Source organism: Eschrichtius robustus, chromosome 13, assembly GCF_028021215.1.
Source record: "Eschrichtius robustus isolate mEscRob2 chromosome 13, mEscRob2.pri, whole genome shotgun sequence".
NCBI classification, from domain to species: domain Eukaryota; kingdom Metazoa; phylum Chordata; class Mammalia; order Artiodactyla; family Eschrichtiidae; genus Eschrichtius; species Eschrichtius robustus.
In genome coordinates this window covers 18,552,718-18,572,361 of record NC_090836.1, presented here as the reverse complement: position 1 = coordinate 18,572,361, position 19,644 = coordinate 18,552,718, and the positions used below count along the sequence as shown (strand labels likewise).

Sequence of the window (19,644 nt, the reverse complement as noted above, 5' to 3'; positions counted from 1 at the left end):
TATGATAATAATTGTTTTAATATATTTATGTATATATATCATACTATATATTTTCTTTTGTGACATAACATGTGGTCATTTTAGAAACTTTCAATCATGTTTTAAAACAATAGACATTTTAAAATTAAAGACTTAATTATGAATGTGGGTTTGTGAATACCTATCCATCTGAATTTTAATCCGTTTTGCTAAATATATTTTGAAACTATCTTGTTAGGTGCACAAAGTTTCTTGACTGTTACACTTTTGGGTGGTATTGTTCATTGGATCAATATACATTAGTTTATATTTTTAATTTATTTTATTGAAGTATAGTTGATTTACAATGTTTTGTTAATTTTTGCTGTACAGCAAAGTGATTCAGTTATACATATATATTCTTTATTTTCTATTTTTATGATTTAAAAAATTTAATATCTATTTTACCAAAATATTATGTGTATAATACATAGTTTTCAAGATCAAATAATACAACTGCTTTCAAATAGAAAGCAGCAATCTCCTGTCATATACTCCCCCAAGAAATGTTCCAAGGCCTTCAACTTCTCTAGCTGATTTTTCTCTAGTTACATTTTAAAGCAGCATGCTTAATTGCAATTAAAATTTTTTTTCCATTTATCTATAGATTTCTTATGGAAAAATTAAGATTTTTCTCTCTTAAAGTGCTCCTCACAGCACCACTCCCCCATACACACTTACACTTTCTTGATCTCTCAATACAGATATATCACAATCAAATCAATAGTCAGTGCTTACCTTAGTGTCTATCTAAGTACTGTTCACATCTGAGACAAAAAGTCTATTACGAGTATTTAATATCCAGTTCAACTTTTAATTTTTCCCCAGAGTAAATAAAGGCTTTCCATGCAACAGTCACTAATTCATCTCCAGACTCCCATTAGAGCTGCAAATCTTCTTTCATTACTGCCAACGTGCTAGTCTGTCAGGGTCACTTTTTTGTTGAGACATCCTTTTATTTATTCATTTATTTTTTTGTTAGCATGTGGTATTTGTTTTTCTCTTTCTGACTTACTTCACTATGTATGACAGACTCTAGATCCATCCACCTCACTACAAATAACTCAATTTCTTTTTATGGCTGAGTAATATTCCATTGTATACATGTGCCACATCTTCTTTATCCATTCATCTGTCGATGGACACTTAGGTTGCTTCCATGTCCTGGCTATTGTAAATAGAGCTGCACTGAACATTGTGGTACATGACTCTTTTTCAGTTATGGTTTTGTCAGGGTATACGACCAGTAGTGGGATTGCTGGGTCATTTGGTAGTTCTATTTTTAGTTTTTAAAGGAACCTCCATACTGTTCTCCATAGTGGCTGTATCAAGTTACATTCCCACCAACAGTGCAAGAGGGTTCCCTTTTCTCCACACCCTCTCCAGCATTTATTGTTTGTAGATTTTTTGATGATGGCCGTTCTGACTGGTGTGAGGTGATACCTCATTGTAGTTTTTATTTGCATTTCTCTAATGATTAGTGATGTTGAGCATCCTTTCATGTGTTTGCTCGCAATCTGTATATCTTCTTTGGAGAAATGTCTATTTAGGTCTTCTGCCCATTTGGGGATTGGGTTGTTTGTATTTTTAATATTGAGCTGCATGAGCTGTTTGTAAATTTTGGAGATTAATCCTTTGTCAGTTGCTTCAATTGCAAATATTTTCTCCCATTCTGAGGGTTGTCTTTTCATCTTGTTCATGGTTTCCTTTGCTGTGCAACAGCTTTTAAGTTTCATTAGGTCCCATTTGTTTATTTTTGTTTTTATTTCCATTTCTCTAGGAGGTGGGTCAAAAAGGATCTTGCTGTGATTTATGTCATAGAGTGCTCTGCCTATGTTTTCCTCTAAGAGTTTTATAGTGTCTAGCCTTACATTTAGGTCTTTAATCCATTTGGAGTTTATTTTTGTGTATGGTGTTAGGGAGTGTTCTAATTTCATTTTTTTACATGTAGTTGTCCAGTTTTCCCAGCACCACTTATTGAAGAGGCTGTCTTTTCTCCATTGTATATTCTTGCCTCCTTTATCAAAATAAGGTGACCATATGTGCCTGGGTTTATCTCTGGGCTTTCTATCCTGTTCCATTGATCTATATTTCTGTTTTTGTGCCAGTACCATACTGTCTTGATTACTGTAGCTTTGTAGTATAGTCTGAAGTCCAGAAGCCTGATTCCTACAGCTCCATTTTTCTTTCTCAAGATTGCTTTGGCTGTTCGGGGTCTTTTGTGTTTCCATACAAATTGTGAAATTTTTTGTTCTAGTTCTGTGAAAAATGTCATTGGTGGTTTGATAGGGATTGCATTGAATCTGTAGATTGCTTTGGGTAGTAGAGTCATTTTCACAATGTTGATTCTTCCAATCCAAGAACATGGTATATCTCTCCATCTGTTGGTATCATCTTTAATTTCTTTCATCAGTGTCTTATAGTTTTCTGCATACAGGTCTTTTGTCTCCTTGGGTAGGTTTATTCCTAGGTATTTTATTCTTTTTGTTGCAGTGGTAAATGGGAGTGTCTCCTTAATTTCTGTTTCAGATTTTCATCATTAGTGTGTAGGAATGCAAGAGATTTCTGTGCATTAATTTTGTATCCTGCTACTTTACCAAATTCATTGATTAGCTCTAGTAGTTTTCTGGTAGCATCTTTAGGATTCTCTATGTGTAGACATCCTTTTAGAAACTATCTTTTTCTCTCATAGTATCTGATTGATGGCTTTCTCAGCCTGCTGTGTAAACTGTCTTCCTGGAGATTTCCTTTACCTGAATCCATCTGTTGTTATATGTTCTAATTACTAACAGCTCTTTCTTATTACCTAAATTATTTTTTTTCATTTTATAGCATCTAAGTCTTAGTTCATGGGTGCAAATATTAATTAATAATTAATATTTCTAAACAAACTAATTATAGACTTTTAAGAGTTTTCTTCTGCCTCTTTAATGATCTTGGTTTTTTCCGAGTTCTTTCGTTCTTCCATTCTGTTCTCTGACTTTCGTGTTGGAGGCTTTCCTTCAATGTCTTCTGATCTTGACTATCTGTTCTTGTTTGGAGACTGGAAGCTCTGTGCAGAGACTGGACCTGTTGACAGGTGAGCTTCACTCTCAGTTGAAGAGAAGGTAGCAAGCTGGCTTTCTCTTGGGTGACTCCCAAGTGTCATAATCTACAGGTCTCTCTCTTGGCCCTCCATTGGCCTGGCTGCCAATACTGTATGAGTTGAAAAGAATCCCCAGTTTCCTGTGGGTTGGGCCAGGTATCATCTGGGCACACAGCCACTGTTCCTCCCTAGAGGCTGACACTCCCTCTCCACTATACACAGCGATAATTGGCCAGTGCAGGATTTTAGAGTTCAACCCACCTGCATGTTCCTGCTGCCCTATAATCTGAACAATAACCTTGTTGATTGTTCCAAGACACCCACCTTCTCCAGTATCTCCTGCCTTAAGGAATAGGGCACAGCTAACTACCTTTTAGAGCAATGCTTGGTAAATTAGTTTATGTTTTGCTTTCCTTCTATAAGCTTTCTGTTTTCAGAAGTATTCCAGATGTGGGGATTGACTGAAGGTTTTCCTTCTTTTCTTTTTTTAGGATAAATGTAGATTTTTAAAAAAAAAAAAACATCTTTTCTCTTATTTCTAGAGATTTGCTCTAGGAGGGAGAGCTGGGCCCTTACCTTCCCTGATTCTATTCAGTTTGCATCTTGACTGGCAACCTGAAGCTGAACATTTTAACATTTTATTAATCACAATTGAAAAATTAGAAGATGTAAAGAAAGAGATGCTGAGGGAAAGATGCAGAGAGTTAGATAGCTTACATTGATGGTGTCTATCTATCTTCTAAATAAGTATAGCCCCCGGACACCTGCATCAGAATCAGCAGGGAATGCTGGGTAAAAATTCAACTCCCTGTATCACTCTCATCAGAATCTAGGAATCTGTGATACAGGTTATTCTAACTAAAGTTTGAGAACCATAGTTCAAATGAAGTAGGAAGTTATCTGCAGGGTGTATCTACACGATTAGGAAAGTGTTAGCGAGCAGCAAATATGGGCGGGCAATGGAGAGAATAAAAGAATTATTAAGCGGAGCCTATTGAAGTTGGGAAGCAGGAGTTTGTGTTGGAGAAGCTGGCCCAGCTCCAGAGTATGGATCAGTGTCTTCCATGCCTTCTTTTAGGGTAAAGTTATTGCACCTAAAAACCCTGTTGTCACTTATCTGTCAGAGCCCAGGGAAAATCGCTAAGACAGGCTGCTGAATCAAGGACATGAAGAAAACTTGAGCAATTTCCCTTCCTTTGGGCTTTAGAAGCACATCTTTCTTGGCAGGCAGAGTTCATAACATTGATTGCGACATAAAATCCTGTGGATTTGTGTATTCAGAATTTCAGTTTCACATATTTCTGATGAGCCCTGCCAACCTGTCAGGCCAGACTTCCCTCTGCTGGTAGTGGCTCAATTCCATTCTCAGATGCTGCTTCTTCACCTGCACGTAACCCAAGATAGGTGACTTCCGTTTGTGAAAGAACAAGAAGTTACAAGGCACTCACTGTCTTTTTGTCTTTTTTCACTTGAGCTACATCAGCAACCTCTTAACTGGTCTCCAGGCCACCAGCCTCTTCCTTCCCCAGATCATCAGAGTCACTTTTTTTGACACAGATGATTGACAACTAAACAAATGATGAAATATTTGTAATCCAGATAGTAAGTGCTCTAAGTACTCACTTCTGTGAAGGTTCTCAGTCATCACAGAGTGCAGCCCAAACAAATTAGAGACGCAAGGGTTTTTGCAACACACCTCATCTCCCATCACTGCGTCCACAATCCCTGTCTCGCTCGTTCCAGGGACACAGAATCCTCATCATTGCTTCAGGACACTGCACCCTTGCCTATGACCAAAGTGTCCTTTATAGTTTAGGGGTTGTTCTTCCTGTTGTTCCCCTAAAGAGATGTATTTAAATGTCATCCCCTCTCTGTAGCTTTCTTGGAACCCACTCTCTCTCCCAAGGCAGAATTATGTTTTCATCTGTATTCCATAGTAATTTATACAAATATCAACGGTTGCACTTAGAACATTATATTGTGCTCACTTATATTTTTGTTTCACAATTGCACTGGAATTTCCTGAGATTAAAAATCGGGTCATTAAAATTTTACTTCCCCAATGCCTGATGCATAGGATGTGTACCATTAATTTTAGCTGAATACATTGGAATCAGAGATCCTCTTTCTATGTAATCCAAACTGAAAGAACATAGGAAAGTGGAGTTCTTTGGAGCAAGCAATATGGGCAACTCTTAGTAGCATTTTATAATAGAGACAAGTCTTTCTTTTTCCATGTAATATTATAATATAGCATTCACTGATTAAGCTGCATACTTATAGAATTTCAATGGTAAGAAGTATCTTAGAAGTGATTCCTTTGATTTGCAGATGAGAAAACCAGTCCTGTGCTTATGTCTACCACACAAGTAGCTTTTATCAAAAGCCTATCCAACAACCAACAATCTTTGTGAATTCATGAGTATTAAATCATTTTTACATTCCAGGCAAGTAAATTCTAAAAGAGAACAAAATGTACAATGCATTTTAGTTCAGAGGGCATCTCATTAAAGAATCTTAACTGGAGTTTAAGATGTTGCGGTGGGGAAAAGTCAGGCTACTTGATGAGAGATAACTGGTAAGTTCAAGGTGGATTTTAAATACAAGAGAAGTGTTTTTCTTGTTTTTTGCTGAGATGATATGAGCTATCAGGGCCATCAGAAGAATGGTAGAGCGGGTATTGATGAGTTTCTTTTCTCCAAGTTTAATTGAGCTTCTTCTTTTTGATAGGTTTCAGAACCTGCTGTGGTCCAGAAAGACGTTTGTGGACCACATGAAAGTGTATAACCACAGTTACATCTACATGCCTGCCTTTTCTATGAAGACGGGAACAGAGCCATCCCTCCGGGTTTATTACACACTGTCAGATGTTGGTGCCAATCAAACAGTGCTCTTTGCCAACCCCAACTTTCTGCGTAGCATTGGGAAGTTCTGGAAAAGTAGGGGAATTCATGCCAAGCGCCTGTCCACAGGACTCTTTCTGGTGAGCGCAGCCCTGGGCCTCTGTGAAGAGGTGGCCATCTATGGCTTCTGGCCCTTCTCTGTGAATATGCATGAACAACCCATCAGCCACCACTACTATGACAATGTCCTGCCCTTTTCTGGCTTCCATGCCATGCCGGAGGAATTTCTCCAACTCTGGTATCTTCATAAAATTGGTGCACTGAGAATGCAGTTAGACCCATGTGAGGACACCTCACTCCCACCCACTTCCTAGGGACTGTGGAAAAAGAAAGGACTGAGCCAGGGTATTTTTGTTAGGTTTTCTACGTGATTACAAAAGGGAACGGTCAGGTCGTTTCATGGATTTGCGTGGGCCACTTGGAAAAAACGACAACAAAAACTCAAGGAGAACTCTACTTTTACTGTTGGCTGGAAGGACAAAAAAAGAAGTGAAATGTCCTATGAAATCTTTTATAGCATATAGTGGATGTGCAACTAGTAACATGCTGATGAAATGATGTTGGTAAACTACATTTTCATGGTTCAACTAGCGATGGTACAGTTCACAAACAAGACAAAACTCTAGTTGTTGAAGCTGAGGAATTAATCAAGGTATAGTAAATGAAATGCCAGGGTAAAAGTGTTAGTGATTATCAACATGAACTGGCTTAATTTAAAAAAAAAAAAACTATCTTATTAAGACTAACATTAGAACTCTGTAGGTTTTTAAAAAATTATTATTTATTTTTGCCTTATTTAAGGGCAGTGAGTAGGTGATGGGGTAGATTTTAAAAATCCCTTCCTGAATAATATGGATCCAAAATGCTACAGCTGATTATTGTGATTTGTTGAACCAAGTCTATGTTAACTAGAGTTCCCTTCCCTTCCACTTAAAAAATGTTAAATAAGAATGACCTCCTCCCCTTTTGTCAGGTCTACTTAGACAATGTGAAGCATTGTTGAATTTAGTCTGGGTCGATTCGTTGTCAGGATGAAGAGCCACTTTCCCTCCTCAGAATTTAGGGCATAAACTCAATTTTAGGTGTGCATTATGTAACCTGTTTGCATTATTATTATTTTAGTGCAAAAAACTGCAAATGTGAGTGCATTATTTATTTGCAAATTGGCAGAATTGTCTTCATAATTTAATGTTTGGAGATGAAGTAAAGCACAATGACGTAAAGCTTAGTCTCTGGAAGATAGTTTGGAAGGCATATCCTTTTCTATCTACCATGGTATGTTCCCTCCAAGATAAAGAATATGTATGCACACATAAAAGAATGCATATATTTGTGTACCCTCTTACATAGTCTCTCACACACACACTGTTAAACAAAGCTCATTCCTGTGTGATTATGAAAGCCGAACCCACATGACCTGGGATGGCAAAAATCTGTAACTGGTGTTGGAGAGCTACAAATGCATTATGTACTACCTACTACACCTTGATATGAGAAAAGCCAGCTTACTGCATGCTGCTGTAATGCTCAAACCAGTATGAGATGCAAGCCTTACCCCCAAATCACTCCAAATGAGCAGAATTGGTTTAGTCAATGTGACTCTTCCCAACATCTCATGAGTAAGTCTTGTGTTAAGCATGGTCATCAAGGCATGGTTCACACCAGTAAAGGGATGTGAATTAGTAGCTGTTTATTCCCTTAGTAACAGGTAGGACTGCTTAGAAGGCTTGTTACCTCAGCTTCGACACAACTGCACACAAACTCTGTTGACAGATTACAAGCAGTCAGATGTGTTTACATATAAGAGAAAGGTAAAAGAAACCTCACATGGTCTTTGTGCTTTGGGATGCCTTAATCTAAAAGGAGACAGTAGAAATCACTAACTTTATTTTTAAGTGTCACCGAAATGTAGGTAAACTGTACCCAAAAGTTCTGCTTCATTTTTAACGGTAGAGACTTAGTATACAATATAGACTAAAACAGTTAAACAGGTGGCAGTTTTTGGTGGGTTAATTTAAGAGATACCAAGATAAAAAAGCCCTTGGAAAAATTCTACATCATTGGAATAGCCAATTTCTAAATATGATTGAATAGTGAGGTTATTATAGAGATCAACAGTTAAAATACGGCTGGTTGACATAACACAGATTCTGTTGACATTTAGAAAGTTAAGAATTTGAGAGTATTGATTCTCTGCAGATCTCATTTGCTCTTTTGATCCTATTTGGCAGCAAAAATGTAATGAGAATGTACTATGAGGGAGTTGCATTAAATATTTGCTGTGTGTACAACCCTGAATATATTTCCTCTTTTGAGCTATTGTTATTACTTAATAACTACCTTAAAAAGGAATATATTTTTAGCTATATGTTTCATCAAAATATAAAAGGCCTAACAAAAAACATACATAAAAGTTAATAAAATATGTATCACTCAGATTAGTGCTTTAATTATTAAAATTGTTCAGATGTAACTAATGAGCTCCATAGAACCCATGTGTCACAGTTCCACTGGAGATGCCTTCTGGAAATTTTACATCTTATGATTCCTGGGCTAGGTTTATGCAATAGATTTGTACAGTGGTTAGTCTATACATTTGGGGTTTCTGAAAGGCAAAACAGAAATGGCGCAAATCGATAAAGTGTAATTAGATCAGGGCTTCTTAACAGGGTGATTCCCCTCCCCCATCTGGTGACACTTGGCAATGTCTGGAGACATTTTTGATTGTCATGATTTGGAGGGTGCTGCCAGCATCTAGTGGATAGAGGCCCAGGATCCTGCTAAACATCCTACAATGCACAGAGCAGCGCCCCCTCCCCCCCCAACAAAGAATTCCCCACTTGAAAATGCCAATAGTGCCAAGGTTGAGACACCCTGGATTAGACCAAAGTGATATTTTGATTGTTCCATATTGTCTTCAGTTAAGGATACACATACATGCTCTCATCATTCAAAGTAGGACTACAATTTAATGAGAATGTTTTCTTAGAGTAGGTTACAGTTTGGCATTATTTTATAGTGGTAATTCTTAAGTATGTCATACATATTCCCTTTTCTGTGGTTAGATAGATGTGTCTAAACCTAGGAGTTTTGAGTGTCTGTGTGTGTGTACGTGTGTGTAGCATAAAGTTATATATATCCATCCTTATTGAAATATGTGTTTTCCTAAGTGAGGATCTTTCTAGAATTATCTTTCAGAGTACTCTGGCATACTCTATTACTCTTAAGAAGTTGAATTCTTTTTTATTTTTTTCATCTTTATTGGAGTATAATTGCTTTGCAATGTTGTGTTAGTTTCTGCTGTACAACAAAATGAATCAGCTATACGTATACATATATCCCCATATCTCCTCCATCTTGCGTCTCCCTCCCACCCTCCCTATCCCACCCCTCTAGGTGATCACAAAGCACCGAGCTGATCTCCCTGTGCTATGCAGCTGCTTCCCACTAGCTATCCATTTTACATTTGGTAGTGTATATATGTCAATGCTACTCTCTCACTTCATCCCAGCTTCCCCTCCCACCCCCCACCTCCGTGTCCTCAGGTCTGTTCTCTATGTCTACGTCTTTATTCCTGCCCTGCCACTAGGTTCATCTGTACCATTTTTTTAGATTCCATATATATGCATCAGCATACTGCATTTGTTTTTCTCTTTCTGACTTACTTCACTCTGTATGACAGACTCTAACTCCATCCACCTCACTACAAATAACTCAATTTCGTTCCTTTTCATGGCTGAGTAATATTCCATTGTATATATGTGCCACATCAAGAAGTTGAATTCTAAACTCCCATTATTTTATTTTGTTTATTTGAAATTGAGACCTTCAGAATTGGACGCCTTTGTCAAATTTGGTTGATTACATTTTAATATTACTGACCCTTAAGATGCAGCTCAGAAGAGATTCAAGTTATGGCAGACACATTTAATACAAAAGTATTTCATCATTTTTGATGCATCTGCCAAGAGAAGATGTCACCCTCTGACATCAGTGTAATTTTTAAATTGCTTTTTAGTGACAAAAATGTCACTAAATGTCCATGGGGATAAAAGACGGGTTGAAGAGACTGAAAATGAGTACCTGATGCGAATTTTTATTTTTATTAGCTCCAACTGGAGAATTGCACTGATGTTAAGGATCATGAGTAAGGATGACCTCTGTTTGATTTTAATTAGACTTTGGTCAAATGACGATGGCTAAAGGATTAAGTCATTCTATAACAAAGAAAAGTAATTTTTTATATGAAAGATTTTTATATGGAAGAAGACACTGGACGCATATGCTTTATATAGAGTATTTGACCAAGTTTATACAACATTGTGCATCTAAACTGTAAGTAACACAGGAAGCTAAGGAGTGCTTCCTGGATTTTGTTTCTGTAGAATTCACTTTTAGCTATTTTAACAAGGGCAAATGATCCAAAATGATCCAATGATCCAAAGTGACAGATGTTCAAACAGTACTCTGTGTTTGGCTTTGTGATGTTTTATGCCCTTTTCTGGGGTAAAAACCTTGTTTAGGTTAAATATAACTTGTACCTGAAGCAATGGGCAACATGGCTTAAAAATCTACCTGGAAAATAACTGGGAAAATCCTAGGACTCTGAATTTGCCAAAAATATTCTGAGATTAGTCAAAAGATTTACAGGAATGTTACAGATAATTTCAAATAGAAATGATATCAATAACATTTCTTCTTGTCGGCAACTATGGTAGGTTGTAATTTTATTATATACCACCTCCTAGTTCTCTGTTTTGAAAATCAGCCACCTAGAGTTTTCATTTCTATGTTTAAAAATACTTTGTGACTTTGTGAAATTTTTAACTGATAAATCCTTGTTAGGAGGGACCTAAGAGGAAAAAAATGTCACAGTCCCCTGAAAACTTCAGGAAATGCTTACTGTGTTGTATAAAAACTTTCCCACCAGAACCAGGTAATAACTGCTCTCTGTCTGTAGAGTTTCAAAGATCAAGAGCTATAAGGACGTTTGTGGGAACTTGAGGATGAGCATGTGGAGGAATGTCTTGAGAACAATACTGTGCTTTTTATTTCTTCATCTTCCCAGTGTAGAGGTCTCCTCTGAGATGATCTGATTTTAGTGGGCACACAGCAGGGATGGAAGTGTGCAGACAACTCCGAGGCACCTGCAACACAGGTCAAGCCTCTTACAAAGTGAGCAGTAACAACAACTAAATACAAGTAGCAATTTTGGCAACTTCCGTGAATTGAGTGCTGGGACAAGGAAGAGGCAAGTCGAAAGGAGGAAAAATGCAGTCCCCGCGCTCTCCGGATACAAAGGGTCAGAGAAGTCTCTGCCCTTGGCCTTGGCTTTCCAGCACTCTCTATCTCTGTCCACTATCAAGGAAGCTGGCCTGGCTCCGGGGTCAAGCTAGTAGCCTTGTGACTAGAGAGTTGGTGTGGAAATTTGCTGAGATGCTTAAACTTGTGCTCTCTAAATTTGGGTGTCTTGTGACAGATTTCTGGTCATCCTGACCTGATTATGGCCTTGCCAGTGTTTATTAAAAACAGAGCTTTTTATCTCTACTCTGATGCATTTTCTGAGTTCTTGAAGCTGGGAAGATAGCACATATTCTACTAGTTCTCTAGTAGCCTAGAGAAAGTTCTATAGCCTCTTTGAAAACCCTGGAGACTCATCCAAAGGCATCCTGAAGCCTAGACTATCTGTTTATAAAATCCTAAATATGAAGCCGCAGTGTTTAGGTTGAGCACCATAAAATTCCTATTTTGTAAGTGAAAGGAGATTTGTGTGAGTCTGCAATTGCTATAACCTTTTTTCTTCCTAGCATAAGAAAATGGATACTACTGGCTTTACCCCCAGCCTAGGCTTCTCTGAAGTTTTTACCTACATCCTAGGGGTGAGAGATTGAAATAAATACATAAGTGGAAAATTCATTCAAACATAACACAAAAATTCTGCTTGTCATTGCGATAAAGAAAAAATATACGCTTCTGTCTCCTTCTTCTGATTTTCTGGTGCCAGCATTTCTGATTTCTTCCATCTCTAACTAATAAGGAGTAAGTAACTTACTATAAATTGACTTACAGTACCTGTGAGCATTTGTATGATAGCCAAAGCCCATAACTATAACTTTTTAAAGCACAAAAGAGGAATTATATTTTGGTTATGGTCACTAATTTACCTACCTCCTGTGTTTGTACTGATCTTTACATTGTGCTAAAATTCTTTCTCACTTGCTTTCCTATTGAAGCTGTGGGATAGAATCAATGATGCGAAGTTATCTGGGAGTTTTATAGAATAGTATCTAAATATATTGATCATGTCTCTTTCTGCTTCTATGTAATTAGATTTTCTCCAGTTATTTGTCATTTTAAAAGCTTATGTTTCACATGATACCAATAAACATCTAAGAGATGTGATTTTTATCCAGGGCAGAGAAAGTCAGGAGATAGGTATGTCTGTTTTTCTCTACATAGTAAGAGAAATGGAGAATTGTAATCTTAAAAAAGAGGTTTAACCAAAATGAAAAAGATACAGATAAAAATCAGGGCTTTAATGGAGAGGGAGCACTGGGAAGGATCTTAGTGTGCAGCAAAGAGAGAGCACAGAGGCTGCTGTCCTTGTGTCAGCCTCAAGAACCTTTTCAAAACATTTTAAAGGAAATACATTGTCATGCAGTTGTTATGGCTAATGATGGAAAGACAGTAGAGAAAGCAGCGTGAGACTGTGAGATGCTTAGGGAGAAAAGCAGAAGTGGCACTTATTTACCTACTTGGACCCTCACGGTCTAAATGCTACCCCCCTTTCTGCCCTCTCCAAGTTGGGCTTTCCTTGGTGTCTGAGCCTGAATATGTAAACACTCCCATTCTCACACCCCTCTTCCATCTCCACTTTGATGCGTACTCCCAAAATAAGATTATTTAGATCTTTTATCATGATGCAGCAGCGATAGTAGGAAGTGTTACCTTGAACTTGACCCTTTGAAACATGATCACCCTATGCTATGCAGTTAGCTTTAGTCCACTGCTCCCAAAATTTTACCTCAGTAAAAGGCTTTTATATTCATGATTACTTAGGCAGACATAGATGTATTTTCTCCCCTGTGTTCTAGTGTAAACACACACACACACCCCTTGCATTAGTTATGCCCATTGAAAAGAAAAAGATGGCTGACCTTGTGGGGGGTGGCAGAGGGTGCCTTAACTTTTTCTGGCTTGGCTCCCACTTCCTTGTGTATTTCCTTCATGTACCCCATCACTCTAGAGGTGTAACCATGTTTGTTCCAAGTTGTATCTTTATCATCAGCAAGAACTCTTATAAGTGTAGTGAATGTGACTATTTTATATAAATGCACAATAGTATATAGGCCTTGGAGACGTCTGATAATAGTATGTAAATATCCTTTGTTGAAGTAGTAGAACCTTCTCATAGGGAACGCCTTAGGTGATAGCCACAGGAGGACACGTAGACTAAAAATGTTTGTTTTTCCAGCAAATTGTAGCATTCGTGGAATCAAGGAAACAATTTTTTTTTCTGTTTCTCATTCATTCTTTAGCACCAATCCTTTGGGCTTTCTTGTTGGTAGGTTACTAGAGACAACTCTTTCATAATATATAGGATTCACAATTTGTGATGATTGATGGCCACTGGGGTACATCAAAGTCAGAGACACTAGAAGGAAGGGGGCGAGAACAGACAAGGAGAGCTCCATTGAAAACTTGCCTAAATTTTTAAAAGTCTGGAACATGATTAGAACTCCAGTTAACCATACAACATAGTTAGTCTGAAAAGCTTTGAAAAAGAAAGTTTCTCTTTAACTCAATGATTGCACATTATATAGTATTCCACATGTATGCAAGCTGTTTTTCAAGAGCAAATTTGCAGAGACTGGGGCTAAGAAAAAAATAGAAAAATTCAAATGTTCTTCCATGTACAGTAGTCTAAAAGTCCATAGATGCAGTAATTCTGGAAAAGATGTTAGATTAGACCATAAAATTGAAATCACTTTTGAAGTGTACCTGGAATTACTTCTTCCTAATAAAACCAAACTCCACTGGCAGTAGGTGTGGGGAAAATCTGTGCTCTTCATTTCTTCTCTTTTTAGTTTCATAGACTATGTAGCAGGTAAGAAAAAACTTTAATTGGTACTTTTTATAGTATGACTTGAGAAAAACAGTATCTCTGTTGGTTCTGCTGAGTTGTTCTTTCCACAGAATTTAAATGCAATGTCATAGGAGGAGGTTTGCTGTAAAAACATGTCTTTTTCTTTGCTGTGTTCATTGTAATTATGGCTGGTACTGGGAAGGTTCAGTAAGTCTCAATTTCTCTACCTCCCTTACTTGGAGAAATTTTGGAAATGTACCCTGTGAATAAAATGATTTTTTTTTTATAGCTTGTGAAGTCTTTTTATTTCCCAGAAGCGTGTGGGTAATTCTATTTCCTTTTCTTTTCTTCCTTTATTTTGTATTCATATCAGCTACACTGATTTTTTCTTCTGGGTGAAAACTCATGCTACTTAGAAAATTATTTTAGAAATACAGAATTATAAATGCTATGAATAGGATATAAGGACATTATTTGTACTTTTTATGCAGGTGAAAGGCACTATCTACTGGGCAAAGTAAAGTAGAAAGAATATTGAACATTTATTTAACACGGTATATGTACATGAGCCTACTTTTTCCAGGGATAACATTTTTCCTTCACACAATGAGTCATTATCGGTATGTGTGCCCTAGAGATACTTTAATAAATTTCTAATAGGATTCAAAATATTTAGGTTCAGTGACTTTGACAAGCCTAAGTGTGCCTTCTTGTCTGAATTATTTAGATAATTGCTTCAAACTCCCATTTACCTTGAACTCTCGTGGCCCCATTCTGCCACTTTCTCAAGAGGGAGAGATACCAGAAAAAGTCACCTTGGTCCATCCTTTACCATACATTTCTCCTCAGAAATTGGTCAAGGTGCTTTGTGCAGATCTCCTTATTAATTCTCTGACTTCATTCTCACGTAACAGCTTTTTTGGACTAAAGCTATTTTAGGAAAGGACATTCTATTACCTAATGTTAAATCTTCATGAGGTTTAGCTGAATCATTTGGGGGAAAAGGGCAGAGCTCCAGCATAAATGTGGGTTGCTCTAGTCTATTCTCAGATCACATGAGGAAAATAGATCTCACTTGTTTTCACCAACTATCATTAAATAAAACAAATCTAGATATTACTGAGTCCTGCTGTTCTACTTTATTCTGGTTTAAGCATTCAAAAACAGATATTAAGAATCCAAAGGCATTAATTACTCAAGAATTCCTAAACCTAAAAAGTGTAATTACGAGTCACAGTCTATATTTTTGCTTGAAAACTTATTATTTGGACATACAGTTAGATTCTTGATGGTATGAAGGAGTAAAGATGTAGGATGATTGAATTGAATCTTGTGAAGTTTATTGTGAGTGATCAGGAAACCATGGGATGAAACTGGGGCCATATCTGTTTATGCTTGACATGTGTAATTCTGAGACATACTAACTAGTTTCTAGGATTTTGAAAGTACAGGAAAACAAATCCTTTACTTCTTTTATATGGATAGAAAATTATTTCTTTCCTCCACAAGAGTCATTGTTTCCAGGCATGAATTCAAAAATCAACCTCAATATTTGGGAACTTTTTCATCATAAACAATGCAATCAAAAGTTACATTACAAAACAATCAAGAGTTTATTGATCTCAAGATACACTTCGATTAAGAAGATTCTGACCTTTGTGTGTAGAGGAAAAGGGGACAGTAAGAATGGAGCATGAGAGTTCATTTGGTTGGTCAGCTGTAATCAACACGCCCCCAGGTGGATTACTGATCTATTCAGAAATGGTTTTATTTATTTATTTGTTTATTTTTAACACAATTCCTCTTATTCTGATTCAAACTCATTATCTTTTATCAAGAACATAACAGTGTAAGTTTACTTGGCAGTCTCTCATACAAAATGTATTTCAGAGTAACCCCAGTCTTTTTTTATTTGAACATCTTTATTGGAGTATAACTGCTTTACAATGGTGTGTTAGCTTCTGCTTTATAGCGAAGTGAATCAATATACATATACACACATCCCCATATCCCCTCCCTCTTGCGTCTCCCTCCCACCCTCCCTATCCCACCCCTCTAGGTGGTCACAAAGCACCGAGCTGATCTCCCTGTGCTATGCGGCTGCTTCCCACTAGCTATCAATTTTACATTTGGTAGTGTATATATGTCAGTGCCACTCTCTCACTTCATCCCAGCTTACCCTTCCCCCTCCCTGTGTCCTCAAGTCCATTCTCTACATCTGCGTCTTTATTCCTGTCCTGCCCCTAGGTTCTTCAGGACCTTTTTTTTTTTTTTTTTTTTTTTTTAGATTCCATATATATGTGTTAGCATACAGTATTTGTTTTTCTCTTTCTGACTTACTTCACTCTGTATGACAGACTCTAGGTCTATCCATCTCACTACAAATAACTCAGTTTCGTTTCCTTTTATGGCTGAGTAATATTCCATTGTATATATGTGCCACATCTTCTTTATCTATTCATCTGTTGATGGACACTTAGGTTGCTTCCATGTCCTAGCTATAGAGCTGCAATGAACATTGTGGTACATGACTCTTTTTGAATTATGGTTTTCTCAGGGTATATGCCCAGTAGTGGGATTGCTGGGTCATATGGTAATTCTATTTTTAGTTTTTTAAGGAACCTCCATACTGTTCTCCATAGTGGCTGTGTCAATTTACATTCCCACCAACAGTGCAAGAGGGTTCCCTTTTCTCCACACCCTCTCAAGCATTTATTGTTTGTGGATTTTTTGATGATGGCCATTCTGACTGGTGTGAGGTGATACCTCATTGTAGTTTTGATTTGCATTTCTCTAATGATTAGTGATGTTGAGCATCCTTTCATGTTTTTGTTGGCAATCTGTATATCTTTATATTGGTCCATGCTATTACTGCTTGGGCACTCAGCAGTGGTGGAAGCCAGATTATTGATTCCATGCATAACCTCCATACCTGCTAGCAAAACAACTCTGTATAGAAGCCTATAGAGAAAGTAGTGGGGCAACTGAGAAAAGAGATTAACTGGTATCTATTCAACATACTGTTTTGCCTCGATCTCTTATAAAGGTTAAGACTGAGATAGGACGGTTAATGCCTTGAGAGGTCAAGAGTGGTTATCAGTGCTTTCCATCATGGAGATGCAGCAATTTGTTCTCACTGAAATAGACATTTATTCTGGATTTGTCTTTCTTGTCCTCAATGCTTCTGCCATCACCACCATGGCTTATGTACACCACCATCTACAGAAGGACTTATGTACCATATTGGCATATACAACACACAACATCCTTTTGACCAAGGACACGTTTCACAGCAAAAGAAGTATAGAAAGGAGCTTTTGCCTATGGAATTAACAAGTATTGCTCTTTACCATACCACGGAGAACATTCATTTTCAATGGGAGTGATATTGCCTCCACAAAAGGCAAAAGATTGTTTGTTTGTTTTTTAAATTAATAGCTACTTTATTTATTTATTTTTTTTAGCTGTGTTGGGTCTTCGTTTCTGTGCGAGGGCTTTCTCCAGTTGTGGCAAGCGGGGGCCACTCTTCACTGCGGGGCGCGGGCCTCTCACTATCGCGGCCTCTCTTGTTGCGGAGCACAGGCTCCAGACGCGCAGGCTCAGTAGTTGTGGCTCACGGGCCCAGTTGCTCCGCGGTATGTGGGATCTTCCCAGACCAGGGCTCGAACCCGTGTCCCCTGCATTAGCAGGCAGATTCTCAACCACTGTGCCACCAGGGAAGCCCAAAAGATTGTTTTAAGGGGCAAAAAAATCTTAGATATTACAATGATTAGGGGCAAAAATTTTTTAAATTTCCTTGGAATAAGGGTGGAGGGGGGGATAATGAAAAACGTTTGAGAAACACTGACCTAAAAGCAGTTGCCTTACAGAAAGCTGGCAGCGCCTAATAGAGATTCACTTTAAGGACCATCTGAGAGACAGTATCTTAGGAAGTTGTGGTACCATCTTACGAGACGTGCTGTATGATTTGGACAGTAACAAGTTTCTCTTATATTTAGATATTTGGATCGTATTTAGAATATTTGGATCTGGGGAACCAAGGAATGGAAGTAGAAGTGGCCCCTGCAAATTGTGATATGTAGTGCTTGTATTACTGTTTAATTCAAAATATTTTCTAATTCCCTTGTGATTCTTCTTTAACCCATGGGTTTTTAGAAGTGTATATTTTAATTTCCAAATATGTGTAGTGTTTACTAGTATCTTTTTGGTATCTCTTTCTGACTTAATTCTGTCATGATCAGAAAATATACTACGTATGATTTAAATGTTTTGAAATTTATTGAGCCTTGTTTTATGGCCCAGCTTCCATGAGCACAGTTGTTGGCAGGAGTGTGCTAAAAATGTTTACTAGGCCAAGTGTATCCTTACTGACAGTTTTTTCCGTTTGCTCTTTCAATTACAGAAAAAAGAAATGTTAAAGTCTCCAAGTGTATGACCATTCCTTTTTCAGTTCTGTGCATTTTAGCTTTACGTACTTTGCAATTCTCTTGTAAACTACATACACTGAGGAGTCTGACTCCAGGTCAAACGACTGTCTGATCCTTCATGCCCTGACCACAGGTCATTCCAAGGCTTTGCCCGGCAGGCCTCGTGGGGAGAAAGCTGTCCCGGCCACACCAGGTTTGTACAGAGCTGATGCATTGATTTTCTGGAGTGAATTGCAGTCAGGGGCTCAGGACCTCCTGGGACAACCATTCTCAGATGCATGTCTGCATTCCTAGCCCAATACATATCCTCCTAATCAGGGGTCTGGGTTAAGGCACTTTTCTCCACTTTAACTCAGTGCCTTTCTACTCCTAGCCCTTCTCTCTCTCCCTCCTCCTGGCTCATAGGTACATAAAGAGGCAGAAGCCTTTTGTTTAGGGCTCCTTGGTAGTGAGATGACTCCCCCATCTGCACTGCGTCCATCTGACTCTCGTCCAGTGCCATCCCATGAGGAAAAATGAAACCCTTAGGAACTGGCACTTGTTTTTGCGTCTTGTTTGCGATGACACAATAAGTGAATAAAGGCTTGCTTGCTACTTTCAAGTTGGTTCACTGTCCTAATTGATCACCTCGGTGGCTGATTGCTTGAGAAATAGTTTTTAAGACTGTTATATTTTCTTCATGAATTGACCCTTTATTACAGGTTTCCCCTGCTATCCAAAAGCAGAGCATTCTTACGAAACCTTTTGTAACCAGAAATGGCATGAAGTGAAGAAGCAATTCCCTTAGGACACATCTTGAAAACAGATGCACAAAATAATTTGAGATAAAGCTCAGATGCTCACAGACACAGTTCAAAGCTATGGCAGCTTGATGCTGAGATGTTGAGTGTAGTTCCTGGAGAAGGATCTTGGAGGTGCCACTGTCAGTGCCCGGGGTGTGGGCAGCCTCTATAACGGTTCACTGCAAAACAAAAGGAAGCAGCTGCATGGCACAAGGAGATCAGCTGGGTGCTTTGCGACCACCTAGAAGGGTGGGATAAGGAGGGTGGGAGGGAGACACAAGAGGCAGGGGATATGGGGATATACGTATGCATGTAGCTGATTCACTTTGTTATACAGCAGAAA

At 38.1% G+C, this 19,644-nt stretch overlaps 1 protein-coding gene across 1 annotated transcript in view; it reads left to right on the top strand.

The window, feature by feature from the left end:
* ST8SIA1 (ST8 alpha-N-acetyl-neuraminide alpha-2,8-sialyltransferase 1) overlaps positions 1-6,320 on the top strand; it is a 151,954-nt gene extending 145,634 nt beyond the window's left edge. Inside the window, exon 5 of the mRNA XM_068561415.1 lies at positions 5,834-6,320. Coding sequence (XP_068417516.1) covers positions 5,834-6,320 — 487 coding nt within the window. The remainder of the gene's footprint in view (positions 1-5,833) is intronic.
* The last annotated feature ends 13,324 nt before the right edge of the window (positions 6,321-19,644 follow it).